General features: G+C 48.7%; 1 protein-coding gene across 1 annotated transcript in view; it reads left to right on the top strand.

Moving 5' to 3' along the window:
* Positions 1-22,971, top strand: part of susd4 (sushi domain containing 4) — a 69,865-nt gene that overhangs the window by 30,856 nt on the left and 16,038 nt on the right. Inside the window, exon 6 of the mRNA XM_060854385.1 lies at positions 17,257-17,445. Within this exon, the coding sequence (XP_060710368.1) occupies positions 17,257-17,445 (189 nt within the window). The remainder of the gene's footprint in view (positions 1-17,256; positions 17,446-22,971) is intronic.

The raw sequence follows: 22,971 nt of genomic DNA, 5'->3' as shown, positions 1-22,971 counted from the left end.
TAAAAGCTTTATATCTAACTGCGTGAAGCATTCAAACTAAAGTGGTTGACGTAATCGTACAGATAGATGTAAACAGGTACGATATAATTGGGACCAGGGAGGCACAGTTACAGGGTGAATGTGGATGGGAACTGAACATCCACTGAACATTAGTGGGCGGCACGGTGGCACAGTGGTTAGCACTGCTGCCTCACAGCGCCTGAGACCCGGGTTCAATTCCCGACTCGGGCGACTGACTGTGTGGAGTTTGCACATTCTCCCCGTGTCTGCGTGGGTTTCCTCCGGGTGCTCCGGTTTCCTCCCACAGTCCAAAGATGTGCGGGTCAGGTGAATTGGCCATGCTAAATTGTCCGTAGTGTTAGGTAGGGGTAAATGTAGGGGTATGGGTGGGTTGCGCTTCGGCGGGTTGGTGTGGACTTGTTGGGCCGAAGGGCCTGTTTCCACACTGTAAGTCTAATCTAATCTAATCCCGGGGTATTCAGGCAAAAAGGAAAAGGTGGTGGAGTGACATTGCTGGATAAAGAGGAAATTAACGCATTAGTGAGAAAGGATATGAGCTCTGGCAATGTAGAGTCTGTATGGAAAGAGTTGAGAAATACCAAGGCGCATAAAACATTAGTGGGTATCATATACAGACCCTCAAACTGCAGCGGTGATGGTGGCAATGGCACTGAACAGGGAATTAGAGATGCAGATGATAAGGGAATATTGGTGATCATAGGTGATTTTAATCTGCACATAGATTGGACTGATCAAATTAGCCACAATATCATAGAGGAGGAATTCCTGGAGTGTATATGGGATGGTTTTCTTGAGCAATATGTGAAGGAACCAACCAGTGAGCAGGCCACCTTAGGCTGGGTACTGTATAATGAGAGCGGAATCATTGCCAATCTAGCTGTGTGACACCCCTTGGGGATGAGTGACCATAACATCCAGATGGAGAGTGAGGTCGTTGATTGGGAGACTAGGGTGCTGCATCTAAATAAAGGAAAACCTGTGAAGATATGAAGCTTGAGTTAGCCTTGATAGACTTGAGAGAATTACTTCAAGTGGATAGGCAATGAGAAACATTCAAGTATTGCAAGGGGGAGCTGTAACAACTGTTTATGCCTGTCCGACACAAAGGCATGATGGGTAAGAGGGCCAATCCATGGATTACAAAGGGAATTAGCGATTGTATCCAATCTGAGGAAGAAGCATCGAGATTGGCCAAGAAAAGCAATGGGGCTGAGGACTGGGAACAGTTCGGAATTCAACAAAGAAGGACCAAAGGATTGATGAAGACGGGAAAATACAGCCCGAAAGGCTGCTTGCAGGGAACGTGAAGTCTGACACGAAGAGTTTCTATTGGTACATGAAGTGAACAAGATTGGTGAAGATAAATGTAGGTCCCCTACAGACAGAAATGGGGGAGTGTATAATAGGAGACAAAGAAATGGCTGTGTAACTGAATAGATAAGAACAAAGAAAACTTACAGCCCAGGAACAGGCCCTTCGGCCCCTCCAAGCCTGAGCTATCCAAATGTACTGTCTAAACCTGTCACCCAATTCCTAAGCATCTGTGTCCCTCTGCTCCCCACCTACTCATGCATCTGTCCCGACGCATCTTAAATGAATCTACCGCGCCTGCCTCTACCACCTCTGCTAGCAACACATTCCAAACGCCCACCACCCTCTGTGTGAAGTACTTGCCGCGTGTATCCCCCTTAAACTTTCCACCTCTCACTTTGGTCACTTCCTCGAAGAACTCTATTAAGTTGGTAAGGCACAATCTCCCCCGCATGAAACAATATTGCCTATCACTGATAAGCCCATTCTTTCCTCCAGGTGCTCCGGTTTCCTCCCACAGTCCAAAGATGTGCGGGTCAGGTGAATTGGCCATGCTAAATTGCCCGTAGTGTTAGGTAAAGGGGTAAATGTAGGGGTATGGGTGGGTTGCGCTTCGGCGGATCGGTGTGGACTTGTTGGGCCGAAGGGCCTGTTTCCACACTGTAAGTAATCTAATCTAATCTAATAAATTAATCCTATCCCTCAGTACCTTCTCCAGCAACTTTCCCACCACCGCCATCAGGCTCACTGGTCTGTAGTTCCCTGGAATATCCCTACTACCTTTCTTGTACGGGGGGACAACATGAGCTACCCTCCAGTCCTCTGGCACTGTACCTGTATTTAAGGATGTCACAAAAATATCTGTCAGGGCTCCTGCTATTTTGGTTCTGTCTTCTCAAAACTGGATACAAATCAGAAACCAGAAATGTCAGAGAAATAAAGATTTAGTGAGAGGGAAGAACTGAGGGAGATCACTATCATAGAGAAATAGTGCTGGGAAAATTGATGGGATTTAAGGTGGATAAATCCCCAAGGCCTGATAATTTACTTCTCAGAGTACTTAAGGAAGTGGCTGTAGAAATAGTGGATAGATTGGTGGTCACCTTCCAGGATTCTCTAGACTCTGGAAGAGTCCCTGCAGATTGGAGAATAGCTGATGTTACATCAATATTCAAAAAGAGAGAAACCAGGGAATTATAGACCAATAAGCCTAACACCGGTATTGGGGAAAATTCTCAAATCCATAATCATGGACTTTACAGCAGAGCATTGAGAAAACAGTGGCACGACCAGACAAAGTCAGCGTGGATTTATGAAGGAGAAATGATGCTTGAGAAATCAGTTGGAATTCTCTGAAGATGTAACTCGTAGAGTTGACATGGGGGAGCCAGTCGATGTGGTATATTTAGACATTCAGAGAGCTTTTGACAAAATCCTGCATAAGAGATTATTGTGCAAGATGAAAGCCCATAGGATTGGGGGAGTGTATTGAGATGGATAGAAACTGGTGGACAGAGAGCAAAGAGTGGAAATTAATGGGCCCTTTTCAAATTGGCAGGCAGTGTCTAGTGGGTTGCTGCAGGGATTCACAATGTATATTAATGATTTGGATGAGGGAACGAAATGTAACATCTCAAAGTTTGCAAATGATACTAAGTTGGGTGGGAGGTGAACTGTGACAGGGATGCTGAGATCCTTCAGCATGATCTGCACCCGTTGGCTGAGTGGGCAAATCAGATGTGTTATAATTTAGATACATGTGAGGCCTTTCACTTTGGAAACAAAAACAAGGTGGCAGATTACTATCTGAATGGCAGTAAATTGCAACAGGGAAGTGTGAAGTGGGACCTGGGTGTCTTTGTGCACCAGTCGCTGAAGGCAGGTATGTAGGTGCAGCAGACATAAAGGCAGCAAATAGCTTGTTGGCCTTCATTGCGAGACGTTTCGAGTACAGGAGCAGGGATGTGTTGCTACAGTTATACAGGGCCTTGGTGAGGCCACACCTAGAATATTGTGTGTAGTTTTGGTTGTCTTTTGTGAGGAAGGATGCTCTTGCTGTCAAGGGAAGGTTTTCCAGGCTGATTCTGGGAACAGCAGGACTTACGTAGGAGGAGAGATGGATGAGGTTAGGATTGTTTTCACTGGAGTTCAGATGAATGGGGGGGGGTGGGAGTGGAGGAGGAGGCGGAGGATCTCAAAGACTTATAAATTTCTAACAGGACTAGAGAGGGTAGATGCAGAAAGGATGTTCCCGATGGGTGGGTACATCCAGAACCAGAGTTCACAGTTTGAGGATTCGGGGTGGACCATTTAGGATGGTGATGAGGAGACATTACTTCACCCAAAGAGTGGTGGGCTTGCGAATTAATTCCCACAGGAAGTAGCTGATGCCAAAATCTTTACTGTATTCAAGGGGTAGCTAGATACAGCAGTTGGTATGAATGGGATCAAACGTTATTGGGAGAAAGCAGGATTGGGCTACTGTGTAGGACAATCAGCCATGATTGTGATGAATGGCAGAGTAAGTTCGAAGGGCCAAATGGCCTGCTCTTGCTCCTATCTTCTATGTTTCTATGTTTAGTGAATGGGCAAAATCTTGGCAGAAGGACTATAATGCAGGAAGTGTGAGGTTATACACTTGGCAGTAAGAATAGAGGAGCTGAATATTATTTAAATGGGGAGAGACTGCAGAAAGCTACAGCACAGACAGATTTGGGGAATTCTGATGAGGAGTCAGCAGACTCAAATGTTAACTCTTTTTCTCTCTCCACAGATGTTGCCAGACCTGCTGAGTTTCTCCAGCAATTTCCGTCTTTAGTTTCAGATTTGGAGAATTCTTGTGCATGAATCACAAAAAGCTGTGATCCAAGGTGAATGGTTAATAAGGAAAGCAAGTGGAAAGTTGGCCTTTATGTCAGAGGGAATGAAGTATAAAACTGTGGGTGTTTTGCTAAAACCATGCGAGGAACTAGTCAGATCCCAGCTGTGAACAGTTTTGGGTCAGTTATCTGAGGAAAGATGCACTGGCATTGGAGGCAGTCCAGAGATGGTTGACCAGGTTGATCCTGGGTATGAAGGGATTTTCTTACAAAGAGCAGTTGAGTAGGTTGGACCTGTACTCATTGGAATTCAGAAGAATGACAGATAACCTTAATGAGTACAGGCCCAGCCTGCTCAACTGCCCTTTGTAAGAAAATCCCTTCAAAATTCTAAGAGGACTTGACCCAACAGGGTGGGGAAAGGTTGTTGTGGGAAGGTCTGGGTCTAGAGGGTACCACCTCAGAATAAGGGGTCACACATTTAAGAGGAAGATGGGGAGGAATTTCTTCTCTCTGAGTGTAACAAGTCTGTAGGAATTCATTAACATGGAAGACTTTTGGACAGAGCCATGTTCAGGACTGAGGGAGACAGATGTTTGATCAGTCAGGGAATCAAGGGTGCCTGGGGAAAAGGCAGGAAAGTGGAGTTCGGGATGATCAGATCAGTCGTGATCCCATTGAATGGTGGCGCAGATTCGATGGGCTGAATGGCCCTCCTTCTTCTCCTCTGCCCTATGGCCTTATTGTTACTCTGCCTCCCCTTGTATGCTGTACCTGCAAGTTAGCCTTCAGTAACTCATTGACAGGGACACACAGGGCTGTTTGTACACCTATGTACCATATGGCTGTATTGGCTTATGAGAATGGTTAGGTAATTGTTTTTGACTGGTACAAGCAAGATGGGTTGAATGGCCTCTTTCTGTGCTGTAGCTCTCTATGGCTTGTATCAATTCACTTCAGCATTTCTTTTCTCATCTCCTTATGAAGAATTACTCTAATTTCTTTGTCCAATATGCCATTTATGCTGTCACTTGTTCTCTGTAGCGCCAGGTGTGACCTTGATGCTTTCACACCATTCTTCCATTATCTCCTGCAACATTTGGAGAGTTACGAGTTATTGCAGAATTTGTTGTGCATTGTGCCATTCATTTCAGAGGCGCTGGGTCAAAATCCCGGAACTCCCTCCCTAAGGACATTGAGGGTCAACCTACAGCAGGTGGACTGCAGCGGTTCAGGAAGGCAGCTCACCCCCCACCACTTCAAGGGCAACGAACGTACAGGCAATAGATGTTAGTCCAGGCAGCAATTCCCGTGTCCCATGAATGAATAACAAAATTCTTGGTTTCAAAGGAATAAAGATATTTGGTTTGTTATGGAGTTAGCACAGCGCCAGGGACCCAGGTTTGATTCCACCCTTGGGCAACTTCTGTGTGGAGTTTGCACGTTTTCCCCGTGTCTGTGTGGGTTCCCTCCGGGTGCTCCGGTTTCCTCCCACAATCCAAAGGTTAGGTAAATTGGCCACGCTAAATTGCCCATAATATTCAGGGATATGTAGACTAGGTGTATTAGTCAGGGGTAAATATAGGGTAAGGGTATGGGTGATGTGGACTTGTGGGCTGACGGGTCTGTTTCCATACTGAGGGATTCTAAGTTGGCCCCGTGTATTGAGATCTCTTCCAAGCCTTATTGAGATCCTTTAGATCCACAGTCACAGCTCCCCAGATTTCTATCACTGCCAGTACACTCTTAATCCGGTCTGTAGGATAGGTCACCTTCTGGAATATTCCTTTCTTTCTCAGCTCCTCCACCTTGTCTTTCTTTGGTTTCCCATTCTCATCTGATTCAAAATGATGTTGACCAGGAAGACCTCGAAGACCTGTTCAGCAGCCAATGGGTCTGTGAGATGCTACAAAGTTTGCCTGGTGTGTGAATGACCAACCCCAAGCTTTAGACTTCTTTCAGCTGAGCTGAATGGGTTTCACTTCACCTCCACATCATTGTTCTTCCCACTGCCCTGGCCTCTCAGCTCAGGCTTTCCTCTTCGGCTGAGTTTTGTTCCACTGTTTAGTCTCCACCTTACCCGCGAGCTCTCCATTTTCAAGGTCACTATCCTGATAACTTGCACATGTCTTCAAAACACAGAAATATAAATGATAGGTGCAGGAGTGGGCCATTCGGCCCTTCGAGCCCTCATCCCCATTCAATAGGATCATGGCTGATCATGGAATCTCAGTATCCCATTCCCGCTTTCTCTCCATACCCTTTGATCCTTTTAGCCCCAAGGGCTACATCTAGCTCCCTCTTGAATATATTGAATGAACTGACCCCAACAGCTTCCTGTGGGAGAGAATTCCAATTTTTCACAATTCTCTCAGTGAAGAAAATCTTCCTCATCTCAGTCCTAAATAGCTTACCCCTTATTCTTAAGACTGTGGCCTTTAGTTCTGGACTTGCCTGTCAGTCCCGTCAGGATTTTATATGTTTGCCATTCTTCCCCACTCCAGCCAGTCCAAGCCCAGTTAATTCAGTCTTTCCCGACATGTCCGTGATGTTGTGGAAAGTGCCTGTGTTTGACAGTTCACAGTCGTTTGAAGTTCTCTTTCTGCAGTCAGACAAAAAAAACTGCAGATGCTGGAACCCAAACCCGCCAGGCAGGAGGCTGGGAGAGCACAGCAAGCCAGGCAGGAGGCTGGGAGAGCACAGCAAGCCAGGCAGGAGGCTGGGAGAGCACAGCAAGCCAGGCAGGAGGCTGGGAGAGCACAGCAAGCCAGGCAGCGTCAGGAGGTGGAGGAGTCAACATTTCGGGTGTAACCCTTCTTCAGAACTCCTTCTGTAGTCAGCATTCTAACAATCACAAACCATTCCTCAGCTTTAAACTTGACAATGCCAATCTGTTCAATGGTGTCGAGTGATTTGTCGGTATTGTTATCTGACATCTCTTTAGCGGCCTTACTTTTTAGGCTGGCTTTGCTTCTTTCTAACTAAGCCCTTGTGAGTAAAGTGATGGAGCATCTCGCAGTTGAACACTGATTTCCACATGCTGGACATGCTTTCGGTTCCCCTCTGTGGGGTCCATCACTTTAGTTATATCCTGTCCTCTAACTCTGACCTTTTTTGCGGGAACTTTTCAACTATTTCTTCATAGACATTTCAAACTGTGCCTTCAGTACTGTTAAAACCTGTCCTGTCTGCCTCCCTCTGGTGAGGTTTGGAGCATTCACACAACAGATTTCTGAACCTTACTTGTCTTTACTCAGTTCTGTGATTAGTTTACCGTTTCACCAGTGACAAACCCTGCCTCCCACCATCTTCAGTTTCACAGCATTAGGAATTGGAAACTTGACATCCTTGCTCACACAGGAGAAGGTGAGGACTGCAGATGCTGGAGAGCGGAGCTGAAAATGTGTTGTTGGAAAAGCGCAGGTCAGGCAGCATCCAAGGAGCAGGAGATTCGATGTTTTGGGCATGAGCCCCTTCTTCAGGAATTCCTGAAGAAGGGCTCATGCCCGAAACGTCTATTCTCCTGCTCCTTGGATGCTGCCTGACCTGCTGCGCTTTTCCAGCAACACATTTTCAGCTCAGCATCCTTGTTAACACACCCAGTGATTCAGTAACAAACTGCTATTTCCATTTCTCAGCTGAGCATGTCTTCAGTTTCAACCCGACACCACATTCCAGTTTTCACGGTGACTGCTTATTAAGTGAAAGTGAAATGTCAGATGACATTCTTTCTCCAAAGAGGCTGAGTTAATTCCAAGTCAGGATGGTGTAGAACTTACAGGGAACTTGCTGAACCTGAAAAACCAGTAGGGGACTCGGTGAGGGGTTTATGATGGGGCCAGTGGCCCAGGGAGAGTTGTAAACCGGCCAGTTTTACATCCAAGCGTCATAGCAATGTCTCTGAGTCATAATGTGTCATCTTGGGGTCAAAACAATTAAATCCAGGAACTTGGAAATTTGAGAAGAGCTCGCTAAGGAAGGTAGAGTTAGTCAGGTGGAGACAGCAGTAACAGTTTATTGCAGCCTGGAACCAGGGCTGCAGTTTAACTAATATTACAGCACAAACTAGGGCAAGGGGGGGGTGGGGAGTGGTTGGGGGTGGTGGGTGGGGCGGAATGCCAGAGAATACCAGAGAAAGGATGCAGGAAATCCCGTAGAGACCTGCTTGAAGCAGGGGACTGGGTTTGCATGGCAACTCAGTTCCTTAATAGACTGGGAAAGAAACAAAAAGTTAAAAATAAACAGTAATACTCAGAAATGAACATATTGGTCATACTGGAAATTCATTTTGACTTTTACAAGATAAAGTGGACCAGAATCCTCATTCTCCAGTTTTACTAAGTTTCCCTTATTCGTCGGGACCCAGCTCCCAACAAACTGACTTTTCCTGGGGACCTGATGCCTGGCAGACTGGGTTAGTCTGGGAAAGGGTTACCCTGGGGTCTGGGTTACCCTGGGGATTGGGGTACCCTGGGGACTGGGTTAGTCTGGGAAAGGGTTACCCTGGGGTCTGGGTTACCCTGGGGTCTGGGTTACCCTGGGGTCAGGGTTACCCTGGGGACTGGGGTACCCTGGGGTCTGGGTTACCCTGGGGACTGGGTTACCCTGGGGTCTGGGTTACCCTGGGGACTGGGTTACCCTGAGGTCTGGGTTACCCTGGGGTCTGGGTTACCCTGGGGACAGGGTTACACTGGGGACAGGGGTACCCTGGGGGTCTGGGTTACCCTGGGGTCTGGGTTACCCTGGGGACTGGGGTACCCTGGAGACTGGGGTACCCTGGGGTCTGGGTTACACTGGGGTCAGGGTTACCCTGGGGTCAGGGTTACCCTGGGGGTCTGGGTTACCCTGGGGTCTGGGTTACCCTGGGGTCAGGGTTACCCTGGGGGTCTGGGTTACCCTGGGGGTCTGGGTTACCCTGGGGTCTGGGTTACCCTGGCGTCTGGGGTTACCCTGGCGTCTGGGTTGCCCTGGAGTCAGGGTTAACCTGGGAACTGGGTTACCCTGGGGTCTGGGTTACACTGGGGTCAGGGTTACCCTGGGGTCAGGGTTACCCTGGGGTCAGGGTTGACCTGGGGTCAGGGTGTGAGAAACAGAACTCACTCACAAATCAATCAGTCTGAGAGAAAGCCTTGGAAACAAGAACAATTTATTCCTGGGTAAAAACAATGACTGCAGATGCTGGAAACCAGATTCTGGATCAGTGGTGCTGGAAGAGCACAGCAGTTCAGGAAGCATCCAAAGTGCAGCGAAATCAACGTTTCGGGCAAAAGCCCTTCATCAGGAATAAAGGCAGAGAGCCTGAAGCGTGGAGAGATAAGCTAGAGGAGGGTGGGGGTGGGGAGAGAGTAGCATAGAGTACAATAGGTGAATGTGGGATGGGATGAAGGTGATAGGTCAGGGAGGAGGAAATGACCTGGGAGTTGCAGTGGGAGAGAGACTCCCTGAGATTCTTGTAGAGAGAGGAGGAAAAGTTCTTCAAGGCAGGAATCCTTACAAGGGGATTCACAGTAGGGTTAAAATCAACTAGGTAAAAACAATGACTGCAGATGCTGGAAACCAGATTCTGCCTGAATGGCTGTGCTCTTCCAGCACCACTAAGCCAGAAACAATTTATTACAGCCTTGCAAGAACCGGACGCTTCTGCAATCAAGCAGAAATCATGCGAAAACAACACATTAAGTCATTCTTATTCAGTTTACAAGTTGTGGAATCAAGCCTCCCTTTTCCCATCCTATCATAAGCCGACTACCTCACTTGTTAGTTATTTTCTTATCTGGCTGTCCTGCTGTCCTTGTCTGCATTCTTTGTACCTTGTTTGTTATAGCCTGTTCTTTTATCCAGTTTTTCTTCTCATACTGTAAGCTTTATTGTGAAATGCCCCAGCTGCTTCTTGTTGTGGTCAGCTACAACCCTTTAAAGTTATTTCCTAGCTTAAAACTATTTTCTTTAAAAGACCCTCTATATTCATTAAAGTCTTAGCCTTAAGTATGCTACATGCTACATGCGACAAGAATTCCGCGACTGTCTGTATAATGTTCCCCTTCCCTTCCCCCCACTACACTCCCCTCATCCATCTGCAAAAACTACATTTCTAATCTCCCACAATTCCCCCTTTTTCTTTTTCTCTAACTGTTGTTTCTGCATTTATTAAGTCTCCTTTAAGTCATTTTCTAATGTTCTGCCCTCTTACGCCTTCTGGCGATGAGCTTCACAATCTTACATTTTACATTTGTGTTGTTCATCCCTCGAACTCTAGAAGCATTCTTTGACTTTCTCTTTGTTGCATATCACCTGCTGATTGTAAAAGTATCTGATGATTTACTTGGGTTCCTTCCCCAAGGGATGTCATCAGTCGACTCATTTTAGGACATTGAACCTTACCACCAGACCCACTAATATCAATAATCCATAGATGGTTAGATTGACTAACCACCTTCCCTAACCAGTCAATCCCCAATTCCCCCGTTCCCATCCTTTTTCATTCCAGTACCTATTACTGGCCTCCCTTATCTTGGCGATTTTGTCTCGCACATGTTTGGAGATATTAGTAATGTTAGAGGAGACCTCAGGTATGTACGTACAATATTCCTCTCCAGTTAGTGCACAGGTACCATCTTTCTCTGCTAGAATATAATCCAGAGCCATCCTGTTCTGAAGGGTCGTTAGCCTGTCACGCTGCTGAAGGGGAAGGAGCGTCCACCGGGCCCTTAACATGAGTGTGATGACTCCATCCTTTTTCAGCAGTTCGGACGGCTGTTTCAGTAGTCAGGAGGGTTACGAACGGTCCCTCCCAGCTTGGGTGCAGTTTGGTATCTTTCCAGGTCTTTATCAGGACCCAATCACCCGGTTGTGTCTGATGTACTGCGAACCCAAGTGGAGGTGTCTGGGTCAACAGACCCTTCTTCCTAAGGACAGACAAAGAAGAGCCGAGCGCCACAATATAGTTCTTTAAAATCTTATCATTGAACTCTACAGTTGGTAATTCCCCTCTTCCACCCAAGAAAGGTAATCCAAACATGATCTCATAAGGAGAGAGGCCAATATCACATCTAGGCGTAGTCCTAATGCGTAGCAATGTGATAGGTAAACATTTTGTCCATGGTAATCGAGTCTCTAGGACTAGCCTAGACAATTGCTTCTTTAAGGTTTCATTCATTCGTTCCACCCGTCCAGAGGAAGGCGGGTCCCAAGGAGTGTGGAATTCCCAAGAGATCTCTAATCCCACCATTACTTCTCTCGGGATCTTAGAGGTAAAATGGCTACCTCGGTCTGAATCTATACTTCCCACCACTCCATATTGAGGAATTATATGTTCTAAAAGAGTTTTCACTACTCCCTTCGAGGTAGCTTGGAAATGCCTCCACCCGCTCAGTTAGGTGATCCATTAGGACTAATAAGTACTTTTGTTTCCCTATTGGGGGTAATTCTGTGTAATCTATCTGTATTCTTTGAAAAGATCTTACCCCAGGGTTTCTTCCACCTCTTGGCCCCTCTCTCGTTATTTTCTTATTAATCCCTTTTGGCAAGTCGGGCATCCTGCATATACCTGCTTTACATCCGTACTTCCTTAACACTATGTCACACCTAGCCTGGGAACCCCAATGACTGCCTTGGTGCAAGGTGGTTAGGATGTCTCTCATGACTGGTTTACTTAATAACTCCTTTCCATCCGGGAGGATCCATCTTCCTTGGGTTGTCTTAGCCACTATTACAGCTACTGCACTATCCTCCACCCCAATGTTTAAGCCCAGCAATATAATCAAATCCCTGCCTAATAGATTACTTCCAATGTCAGGAATATATAGTAATTGTCCTATCACTTCCTCATCATTCCTTCTAATTACAGTTGGTTCAAAAATAGGCACCAAGAATTCGCCTTTTACTCCAGAAACCTCATTAGTCAATTTAACACCGGTAGGTCCAAAAATTAGGGATGATCGTGCCGCTCCTGTGTCCACCAAAAATACTGCCTCCTCCCCTTCCAGTCCCACCTTTAAATTTATCAAGGATTCCTGGTGGGTCTCAGGAGGAAGGAACCCCTGACTCCCCCAATCATCATCTAAGGTCATTAGGGAAACGGCTTCCCTTTCTCCTGCTAATTCTGGGCATTCCCGTTTAAAATGCCCCACTTTCCCGCAATGGTAACACCCTGCCTGTTGCCTCCTTTCTTGGGTGTCAGACCCTTGTCTTTCATGTCCTCCCCGACCCTTCCTGTTATCCCTTGATCCCATCCTCCTTTTTGTTATTTCTTCTACTGCCACCACCATTATTTCGGCTTTCTGTTTCTGCTTCTCGTCTTCCCTTTTCACATACACTTTCTGTGCCTCACATAACAGTTCTTCCATCTGTCTTTCACTCCATCCATCTAAGTTCTGTAATTTCTTTTGTATGTCCGGCCATGATATAGTTACAAACTGGACCTTTAAGAGTCCCTGTGCTATCGGATTATCGGGATCCATTCCCGAATACTTCCTTGTGGCCTCCTTGAGCCTTTTAAGAAATGCAGAAGGGGTTTCATCCTTTTCTTTCATACTTCAAAGGCCTTAACAAAGTTTTGTGATCTAGGTGCCGCCTCTTTAATTCCTAATATTCCCATTTCTCGTAGATCCTGCATTGACTTCCTATCTTCTCCGTCATTATTTTCCCGATGAGGGTCAACATTTGGGAATTTCTGTTCTGCTGGGGCCCCTTCTTCCCCAACTGGGAGCTTCTTTCCCATTCCTGTAAAGCCGCTCTCCTAATCATACCCCGTTCTTCCCCTGAAAATAACGTTCCTAAAATTGCCATCAGTTTTCCCCAGGTGTGTAAATTAGGCCCTAGGAATTGCTCTAATTGTTCGGTTAGTCCATCCGGATCCTCTATTAAACTTTTTATTTCCTTTTTAAAGACCCTGACTTCACTGCTGGTTAGGGGAGCGATTGTACCTTCCCCAATGGGAGCCTCTCGTAAGGGACATAACTTTACATATTCCATGATCTCTGCCCCTCCTTTACGTGTGGGGACTCGAGTGACTCTGCCCCCGCCCCCCACCCCCCAGGTTCTGTATCTTTTAGTTCAGAGTCCGTTCCCCTTTCTGAGTCTGGATTCGATTGTACTTCGGGAGCCGTAGGCTCGTTCCAGGAAGTAGTATATGGGTGCGGCAAACACGTTTAGGGATCCCATTGTGGCTTCCCTTGTTCATTCTTTTTCTGTTCTTTCCCTGATTCCTCCGTATTCATGGGACATAATATTATACTCCCACGCTCCCTATCCAACAAGCCGCATACTCGGACTCCTTTTGACTGTACGGTTCTTTCCGATTGACATATATATTTCGATCTTGACACAGCCAATCCTCATCGGACTCATACTTGGGCCAAAGATACCAGGCACCTTAATACTTTCTCTAGTCCAGACAAAACAACAATAGTTTATCATTGTAGCCTGATCTTTCTCCCGCGTCCGGGAGTTGTGTTCCCAATTACCCAACATTCTCCCCAAAGGACTGTCGGGCGGAATATATTCCCTTTTAACGTTATTTACAGCTCGATCGTTACCTAGGCAACTCCTCGTGCCTCCCATTGTTGCTAATCTTAATGAGGTCCGGAGTCACCTTCTTCCACACCCCCTTCAGGGTCCTGACTAGACACCGCACTCATCCAATTAATCTGACCAATTATATGCTTTTTGAGACTTCAACTGTCCTCCATAAATCACTTTTATGTAAGGATAAAAGAGATTAGTTAGAAACTGATAGTAAGGCAGTCATGTGCTGTAAAAAGAACAGGAGTTATCATTTTTTTTTCATAATCTCTATAGAATCCTTAACCTTAAAAGAAATCATGTTAAGTTCCCATAATAAAAATCAGATTCAAAACAGTCCCGGATCTCGAGCTCCAGGGAACAAAGCACAAACATTTAATCACCAACAAACAAATGTACATTCAAACCGAATCACAAAGGGTTCAACTTTCTGCCAGCTGTACAGCTCTTTCTCTCTCTCTCTCTCTCACACACACACACACACACACACACACACACTCACACGGACACACACACACACACACACACACACACACACTCACACACTCACACGGACACACACACACACACACACACACACACTCTCACAGACACTTTGAGCTTCCCGCAACGACTCCTCTAGCTTTTGAATATTTTTCTGGATGTCTGGCCATAAGTTAGTTACAAAGTGCATCTTCGGTAGCACTTCAGCTACTAGCCCATCTGACACAGGCTGTTTTCCATTGACAGATGCTTAATTTTATAATCGCCAATTCCCCATACTTTCATACGTCCCGACCACCAAGTCAATACTCAAAGGTCTCTTTTCTTACCTTGGTCTGTGCACAGAATTACTTGGTCATTTTGGTGCGCCCCGTCCCGCAGCAAATACCGCTGGCCCCCCGGTCACCCGGATATATCCTTTAAGACCTTTCCCTACCCGGGTCTTGTGTACAAGAGTTGCCCGACCGAATCCGCCGCGTCTCCCCGCCTTGTTTCCAGGGTCTCCCAGTCCGGATCGTACGCGCCCAAACCGCGAACGACAAGCAAGGGAGTCGGAGATCACCGAAATCGGCGAGGTGCACCTCCCCCGTTGTCCCAAGAGTGTGGTCGGAGTTTTGGATCCCGGACAGCCGCCAATTGTGAGAAACAGAAGACGCTCACAAATCAATCAGCCTGAGACAAAGCCTTGGAAACAAGAACAATTTATTACAGTCTTGCAAGAACCAGACGCTTCTGCAATCAAGCAGAAATCGTGCGAAAACAACACATTAAAGCATTCTTATTCAGTTTACAAGTTGCGGAATAAAGCCTCCCTTTCCCCATCCTATCATCATATCAACTCACTTGTTAGTTATTTCCTGATCTGGCCGTCCTGCTGTCCTTGTCTGCATTCTTTGTTCCTTGTTTGTGACAGCTTGTTCTTTTATCCAGTTTCTCTTATCATACTGTAAGCTTTATTGTGAAATGCCCCAGCTGCTTCTTTTTGTGGTCAGCTACAACCCTTTAAAGTTATTTCCTAGCTTAAAACTAATTACTTTAAAAGACCCTCTATATTCATTAAAGTCTTAGCCTTAAGTATGTTACATGCTACATGCGACAAGAATTCTGCAACTGTTTGTATAATGTTCCCCTTCCCTTCCCCCCACTACACCCCCCTCACCCTTCTACAAAAACTACATTTCTAATCTCCCACAAGGGTTACCCTGGGGTCTGGGTTACCCTGGGGACTGGGTTAACATGGAGACTGGGTTACCCTGGGGACTGGGTTAACATGGAGACTGGGTCACCCTGGGGACTGGGTTACTCTGGGGACTGGGTTACCTTGGGGTCAGGGTTACCCTGGGGTCAGGGTTACCCTGGGGACTGGGTTACCCTGGGGTCTGGGTTACCCTGGGGACTGGGTTACCCTGGTGTCAGGGTTACCCTGGTGTCAGGGTTACCCTGGGGACCGGGTTACCCTGGGGACCGTGTTACCCTGGGGTCAGGGTTACTCTGAGGACTGGGTTACCCTGGGGACTGGGTTACCCTGGGGTCAGGGTTACCCTGGGGACCGGGTTACCCTGGGGTCAGGGTTACTCTGGGGACTGGGTTACCCTGGGTACTGGGTTACCCTGGGGTCAGGGTTACTCTGGGGACTGGGTTACCCTGGGGACTGGGTTACTCTGGGGACTGGGTTACCCTGGGGTCTGGGTTACCCTGGGGTCAGGGTTACCCTGGGGACTGGGTTACCCTGGGGTCAGGGTTACTCTGGGTTCAGGGTTACCCTGGGGACTGGGTTACCCTGAGGTCAGGGTTAACCTGGGGACAGGGTTACCCTGGGGACTGGGTTACGCTGAGGTCAGGGTTACCCTGGGGACAGGGTTAACCTGGGGTCAGGGTTTTCCTGGAAACTGGGTTACCCTGGGGTCTGGGCTACCCAGGGGTCTGGATTGCCATGGGGACTGGGTTATCCTGGGGACTGGGTTACCTTCGAGTCAGGGTTACCCTGGGGACTGGGTTACGCTGGAGTCAGGGTTACCCTGGGGTCAGGGTTACCCTGGGGACTGGGTTACGCTGGAGTCAGGGTTACCCTGGGGACTGGGTTAGCCTGAGAACAGAGTTACCTGGGGACCTGATTACCCTGGGGACTGCATTATCCTGGGGTCAGGGTTACCCTGGGGTCAGGGTTACCCTGGGGACTGGGTTACCCAGGGTACTGGGTTGCTCTGGCGACAAGGTATCATTTGGACAGGGTTTCATTGCGACAGAGTGTCATTGGGACTGGGTGTCACTGGGAAAGGGTGTCATTGGGACTGGATGTGATTGGGACAGGGCGTCATTGGGACTGGGTGTCTTTGGGACTGGGTGGTCATTGGGACCGGATGTGATTGGGACTGGGCGTCATTGGGACCGGGCGTCATTGGGACAGGGCGTCTTTGGGACTCGGTGTGATTGGGACAGGGCGTCATTGGGACTGGATGTGATTGGGACTGGGTGTGATTGGGACTGGGTATGATTGGGACTGGGTGTGATTGGGACAGGGCGTCATTGGGACTCGGCGTCATTGGGACTCGGCGTCATTGGGACAGGGCGTCATTGGGACTGGGTGTGATTGGGACAGGGCGTCATTGGGACTCGGCGTCATTGGGACTGGGTGTGATTGGGACAGGGCGTCATTGGGACTGGGTGTGATTGGGACAGGGCGTCATTGGGACTCGGTGTCATTGGGACTGGGTGTGATTGGGACAGGGCGTCATTGGGACTGGGTGTGATTGGGACAGGGCGTCATTGGGACTCGGTGTGATTGGAACTGGGTGGGATTGGGACAGGGCGTCATTGGGATTGGGTGTGATTGGGACAGGGCGTCATTGGGACTGGGTGTGATTGGGACAGGGCGTCATTGGGACTTGGTGTGATTGGGACTGGGTGGGATTGGGACTGGGTGTCATTGGGTCTGGGTGTCACGGTCTAGGTTTCGCTCAGGACAGGGTTACCCGCAGACAGAGTTCCACTGGGGTCTGGGTTTCCATGGGGACCCGGTCCCTTTGGTGAGTCGGATCACCAGACTGGATTTCCTGACAGATTACTGACCCTGTTTTCTTGTGAATTTGTTTGTGTGCAGGTTGTTTGAAGCCACAGGTGTTTCCTCACAGTTACATCAATGTGTCCGACTCTCTGACCCCGTTCCCTGTGGGATCAGTGTTACGTTATCAGTGCTTTCCCGGCTACAAGCTAACAGGACCTGCGATTCTGGAATGTATGTACAACCTCCTGTGGTCGTCCAGCCCACCACAGTGCCTGGATGTTGAAGGTAGACTCACTTTCTCGGTGTGAATCCCCATTTGGCACCATCGCCTTCTTCAGCTATCCTTCAGACATTTTATAACATTCCTCACCCCTCCCTTGCTAACAAACCATAAACACTTATATCACAGAAGTGTTACAGCACAGCAGGAGGCCATTTAGCCCATTATGCCAGCAGCAGCTACTCAAATGCGCGCTGATCAAACACTCATTGCTGGGTGTACAGTGAGAGGGAGTCCAGGATGACTGAAAGGTGACATTCATCATGTAGCAGACCTCCCCTGGGTTTTGTGTCCCTCCATCACCAACACTGAAAGGTGTTCCAATTCCTGGCTGGTTTCTGACCATGGACACAGGGCCATCCTTATGGCAGTGTGCAGACTCCATCATCTTGCAGCCAGACCAGCGAGCTACAGGCTGGTTGCTGAGGGGGGGAAGACAGACCCCCCCGCCCGGCTGCCGTTGCTAACGGAGCCCTTTCGGGAACTCGGGGGTCCAACATTCAGAGTAGGACAACACAAAGTAAGTGGATTGGTGCAAACGATCAAACAATGTCACAGCCGCACAGATGGTTCAGGAAGAGTGTGTCCCTCAGCAGTTATCCATGTGCTGTCTACTGTAGGCCCCATAGCTGTGACCTGACTGGGATCAGCCCCATACCTCCAACCCCCGGTACACCAATCCCAAACTATTTCTCCAACCCCCAATAAACCAATCAAACTATACCTCCAAACCCCAATACACCAATCCCAAACCATACCTCCAATCCCCAGTAAACCAATCCCAAACTATTCCTCCAATCCCCAGTACACCAATCCCAAACCATACCTCCAACCCCTAATACACCAATCCCAAACTATTCCTCCAATCCCCAGTACACCAATCCCAAACCATTCCCCCAATCCCCAATACACCAATCCCAAACCATTCCCCCCAATCCCCAGTACACCAATCCCAAACCATTCCTCCAATCCCCAGTACACCAATCCCAAACCATTCCCCCAATCCCCAATACACCAATCCCAAACCATTCCCCCCAATCCCCAGTACACCAATCCCAATCCATTCCTCCAGTCCCCAATACACCAATCCCAAACCATTCCCCCCAATCCCCAGTACACCAATCCCAAACCATTCCTCCAATCACCAATGCACATGGTTTCAAACCTCAATCCCTCTATTAATAAAACCTAAAACACTGTGTGCCTTCTTGACAACCCTGTCAACCTGAGTGGCAACTTTCAAGGATCGATACCTGGACACAGATCTCTCTGCTCATCTACACTACCAAGAATCTTGCCATTAGCCCAGTACTCTGTATTCCTGTTACCCCTTCCAAAGTGAATCACCTCACACTTTTCTGCATTAAACTCCATTTGCCACCTTTCAGCCCAGCTCTGCAGCTTATCTATGTCTCCCTGTAACCTACAACATCCTTCATCGCTACCCACAACTCCACCGAACTTAGTGTAGTCTGCAAATTTACTAACCCAGTCTTCTATGCCCACATCTAGATCATTTATATAAATGACAAACAATAGTAGACGCAAAACAGATCCTTGTGGTACCCCACTAATGAATTCCAAGATGAATATTTCCCATCAACCACCACCCTGTCTTCTTTCAGCAAGCCAATTATTGATCCAAACTGCTGTATCTCCCACAATCCCATTCCTCTGCATTTTGCACAATAGCCTACTGAGGGGAACCTTATCGAACGCCTTGCTGAAATCCATATACACCACATCGACTGCTTTACCCTCATCGACCTGTTTTTCACCTTCTCAAAGAACTCAGTAAGGTTTGTGAGGCATGGCCTACCTTTCACAAAACCGTGCTGACTATCTCTAATCAAATTATTCTTTTCTAGATGATGATAAATCCTATCTCTTATAACCTTTCCCAACTCAGGCGACTGACTGTGTGGAGTTTGCACGTTCTCCCCGTGTCTGCGTGGGTTTCCTCCAGATGCTCCGGTTTCCTCCCACAGTCCAAAGATGTGCGGGCCAGGTGAATTGGCCATGCTAAATTGCCCGTAGTGTTAGGTAAATGTAGGGGAATGGGTGGGTTACGCTTCGGCGGGTCGGTGTGGACTTGTTGGGCTGAAGGGCCTGTTTCCACACTGTAAGTAATCTAATCTAATCTAAAAATACACTTTACCCACAACCAAAGTAAGGCTCACTGGTCTATAATTACCAGGGTTGTCTCTACTCCCCTTCTTGAGCAAGGAGACAACATTTGTTATCCTCCAGTCTTCTGGCACTATTCCTGTAGACAATGATGACATAAAGATCAAAGCCAGAGGCTCCGCAATCTCCTCCCTGGATCCAAGAGAATCCGAGGATCAATCCCATCTGGCCCTACCGGGGACTTCCCTATTTTTATGCTTTCCAGAATTGCTAACACCTCCTCCTTATGAGCCTCAATCCCATCCCTTCTAGTCTTGTAGCCTGTATCTCAGTATTCTCCTTGACAACATTGTCTTTTTCCAGTGTGAATACTGACAAAAAATATTCATTTCTCCTGTCCCCTCAGACTCTACGCACAACTTCCCACTACTGTCCTTGATTGGCCCTAATCTTACTCTAGTCATTCTTTTATTCCTGATATACCTATAGAAAGCCTGAGGGTTTTCCTTGATCCTACCTGCCAATGACTTCTCATGTCCCCTCCTGGCTCTTCTTAGTTCTCTCTTCAGGTCTTTCCTGGCTAATCTGTAACTCTCAAGCATCTTGACTAAGCCTTAACATCTCATCCTAACATATGCCTTCTTCTACCTCTTGAAGAGAGATTCAGCTTCCTTCATAAACCACTTGCTCCCTGCCTGACAGGTACATACTTGTACATATGTACAGGTACATATCAAGGACACGCAGTAGCTGTTCTTTGAAAAAGCTCCACATTTCAATTGTGCCCATCCCCTGCAGTTTCCTTCCCCATCCTATGCTTCCTAAATTGTGCCTAATCGCATCATAATTGCCTTTCCCCAGCTATAACCTGTGCCCTGCAGTATATACCTATCCCTTTCCATCACTAAAGTAAACATAACCAAATTGTGGTCACTATCACCAAAGTGCTCGCCTACCTCCAAGTCTAGCACCTGGCCGGGCTCATTACCCAGTTCCAAATCCAATCTGGCCTCACCCCTTGTTGGCCTGTCTCCATACTGTTGCAAATGTGTTGCTGGTCAAAGCACAGCAGGCCAGGCAGCATCTCAGGAATAGAGAATTCGACGTTTCGAGCATAAGCCCTTCATCAGGAATAAGAGAGAGAGAGCCAAGCAGGCTAAGATAAAAGGTAGGGAGGAGGGACTAGGGGGAGGGGCGATGGAGGTGGGATAGGTGGAAGGAGGTCAAGGTGAGGGTGATAGGCCGGAGTGGGGTGGGGGCGGAGAGGTCAGGAAGAGGATTGCAGGTTAGGAGGGCGGTGCTGAGTTGAGGGAACCGACTGAGACAAGGTGGGGGGAGGGGAAATGAGGAAACTGGAGAAATCTAAATTCATACCTTGTGGTTGGAGGGTTCCCAGGCGGAAGATGAGGCGCTCCTCCTCCAGCCGTCGTGTAGTTGTGTTCTGCCGGTGGAGGAGTCCAAGGACCTGCATGTCCTCGGTGGAGTGGGAGGGGGAGTTAAAGTGTTGAGCCACGGGGTGATTGGGTTGGTTGGTTCGGGCGGCCCAGAGGTGTTCTCTGAAGCGTTCCGCAAGTAAGCGGCCTGTCTCACCAATATAGAGGAGGCCACATCGGGTGCAGCGGATGCAATAGATGATGTGTGTGGAGGTACAGGTGAACTTGTGGCGGATATGGAAGGATCCCTTGGGGCCTTGGAGGGAAGTGAGTGTGGAGGTGTGGGCGCAAGTTTTACATTTCCTGCGGTTGCAGGGGAAGGTGCCGGGGTGGAGGTTGGGTTGGTGGGGGGTGTGGATCTGACAAGGGAGTCACGAAGGGAGTGGTCCTTGCGGAACGCTGATAGGGGAGGGGAGGGAAATATATCCTTGGTGGTGGGGTCCGTTTGGAGGTGGCGGAAATGGCGGCGGATGATACGTTGTATGCGCAGGTTGGTGGGGTGGTAGGTGAGAACCAGTGGGGTTCTGTCTTGGTGGCGGTTGGAGGAGCGGGGCTCAAGGGCGGAGGAGCGGGGAGTGGAGGAGATGCGGTGGAGGGCATCGTCGATCACGTCTGGGGGGAATCTGCGGTCCTTGAAGAAGGAGGCCATCTGGGCTGTACGGTATTGGAATTGGTCCTCCTGGGAGCAGATGCGGCGGAGACGAAGGAATTGGGAATATGGGATGGCGTTTTTACAGGGGGCAGGGTGGGAGGAGGTGTAGTCCAGGTAGCTGTGGGAGTCAGTCGGTTTATAATAGATGTCTGTGTTGAGTCGGTCGCCCGAGATAGAAATGGAAAGGTCTAGGAAGGGGAGGGAGGAGTCTGAGACAGTCCAGGTGAATTTCAGGTCGGGATGGAAGGTGTTAGTAAAGTTGATGAACTGTTCAACCTCCTCGTGGGAGCACGAGGCAGCGCCGATACAGTCATCGATGTAGCGGAGGAAAAGGTGGGGGGTGGTGCCAGTGTAGTTGCGGAAGATGGACTGTTCCACATATCCTACGAAGAGGCAGGCATAGCTGGGGCCCATGCGGGTGCCCATGGCAACTCCTTTAGTTTGGAGGAAGTGGGAGGATTGAAAAGAGAAGTTATTCAGGGTGAGGACCAGTTCAGTCAGTCGAAGGAGGGTGTCAGTGGAAGGGTACTGGTTGGTGCGGCGGGAAAGGAAGAAGCGGAGGGCTTTGAGTCCTTCGTGATGGGGGATGGAGGTGTACAGGGACTGGATGTCCATCGTGAAAATAAGGCGTTGGGGACAGGGGAAGCGAAAATCCTGGAGTAGGTGGAGGGCGTGGGTGGTGTCCCGAACGTAGGTGGGGAGTTCTTGGACTAAAGGGGACAGGACCGTGTCGAGGTATTGGGAGATGAGTTCGGTGGGGCAGGAGCAGGCTGAGACAATGGGTCGGCCGGGGCAGTCAGGTTTGTGGATTTTGGGCAGGAGGTAGAAACGGGCGGTGCGGGGTTGTGGGACTATGAGGTTGGAGGCGGTGGATGGGAGATCCCCTGAGGTGATGAGGTCCTGGATGGTCTGGGAGATGATGGTTTGGTGGTGGGAGGTGGGGTCGTGGTCAAGGGGGCGATAAGAGGAGGCGTCCGCGAGCTGGCGTTTGGCCTCAGCGGTATACAGGTCAGTGCGCCAAACTACCACCGCGCCTCCCTTGTCTGCGGGTTTGATGGTGAGGTTGGGATTGGAGCGGAGGGAGTGGAGGGCTGCACGTTCTGAGGGTGAGAGGTTGGAGTGGGTGAGAGGGGTGGACAGGTTGAGTCGGTTGATGTCACGGCGGCAGTTGGCTATAAAGAGGTCGAGGGCGGGTAGGAGGCCAGCACGGGGTGTCCAGGTGGATGGGGTGCGTTGGAGGCGGGAGAAGGGGTCGTCAGAGGGTGGACGGGAGTCTTGGTTGTGAAAGTAGGCACGGAGGCGAAGGCGGCGGAAGAATT

Source organism: Hemiscyllium ocellatum, chromosome 3 (assembly GCF_020745735.1).
Source record: "Hemiscyllium ocellatum isolate sHemOce1 chromosome 3, sHemOce1.pat.X.cur, whole genome shotgun sequence".
NCBI lineage: Eukaryota > Metazoa > Chordata > Chondrichthyes > Orectolobiformes > Hemiscylliidae > Hemiscyllium > Hemiscyllium ocellatum.
The sequence above is the reverse complement of the archived record's forward strand: the minus strand, read 5'-3'. Positions and strand labels throughout refer to the sequence as shown.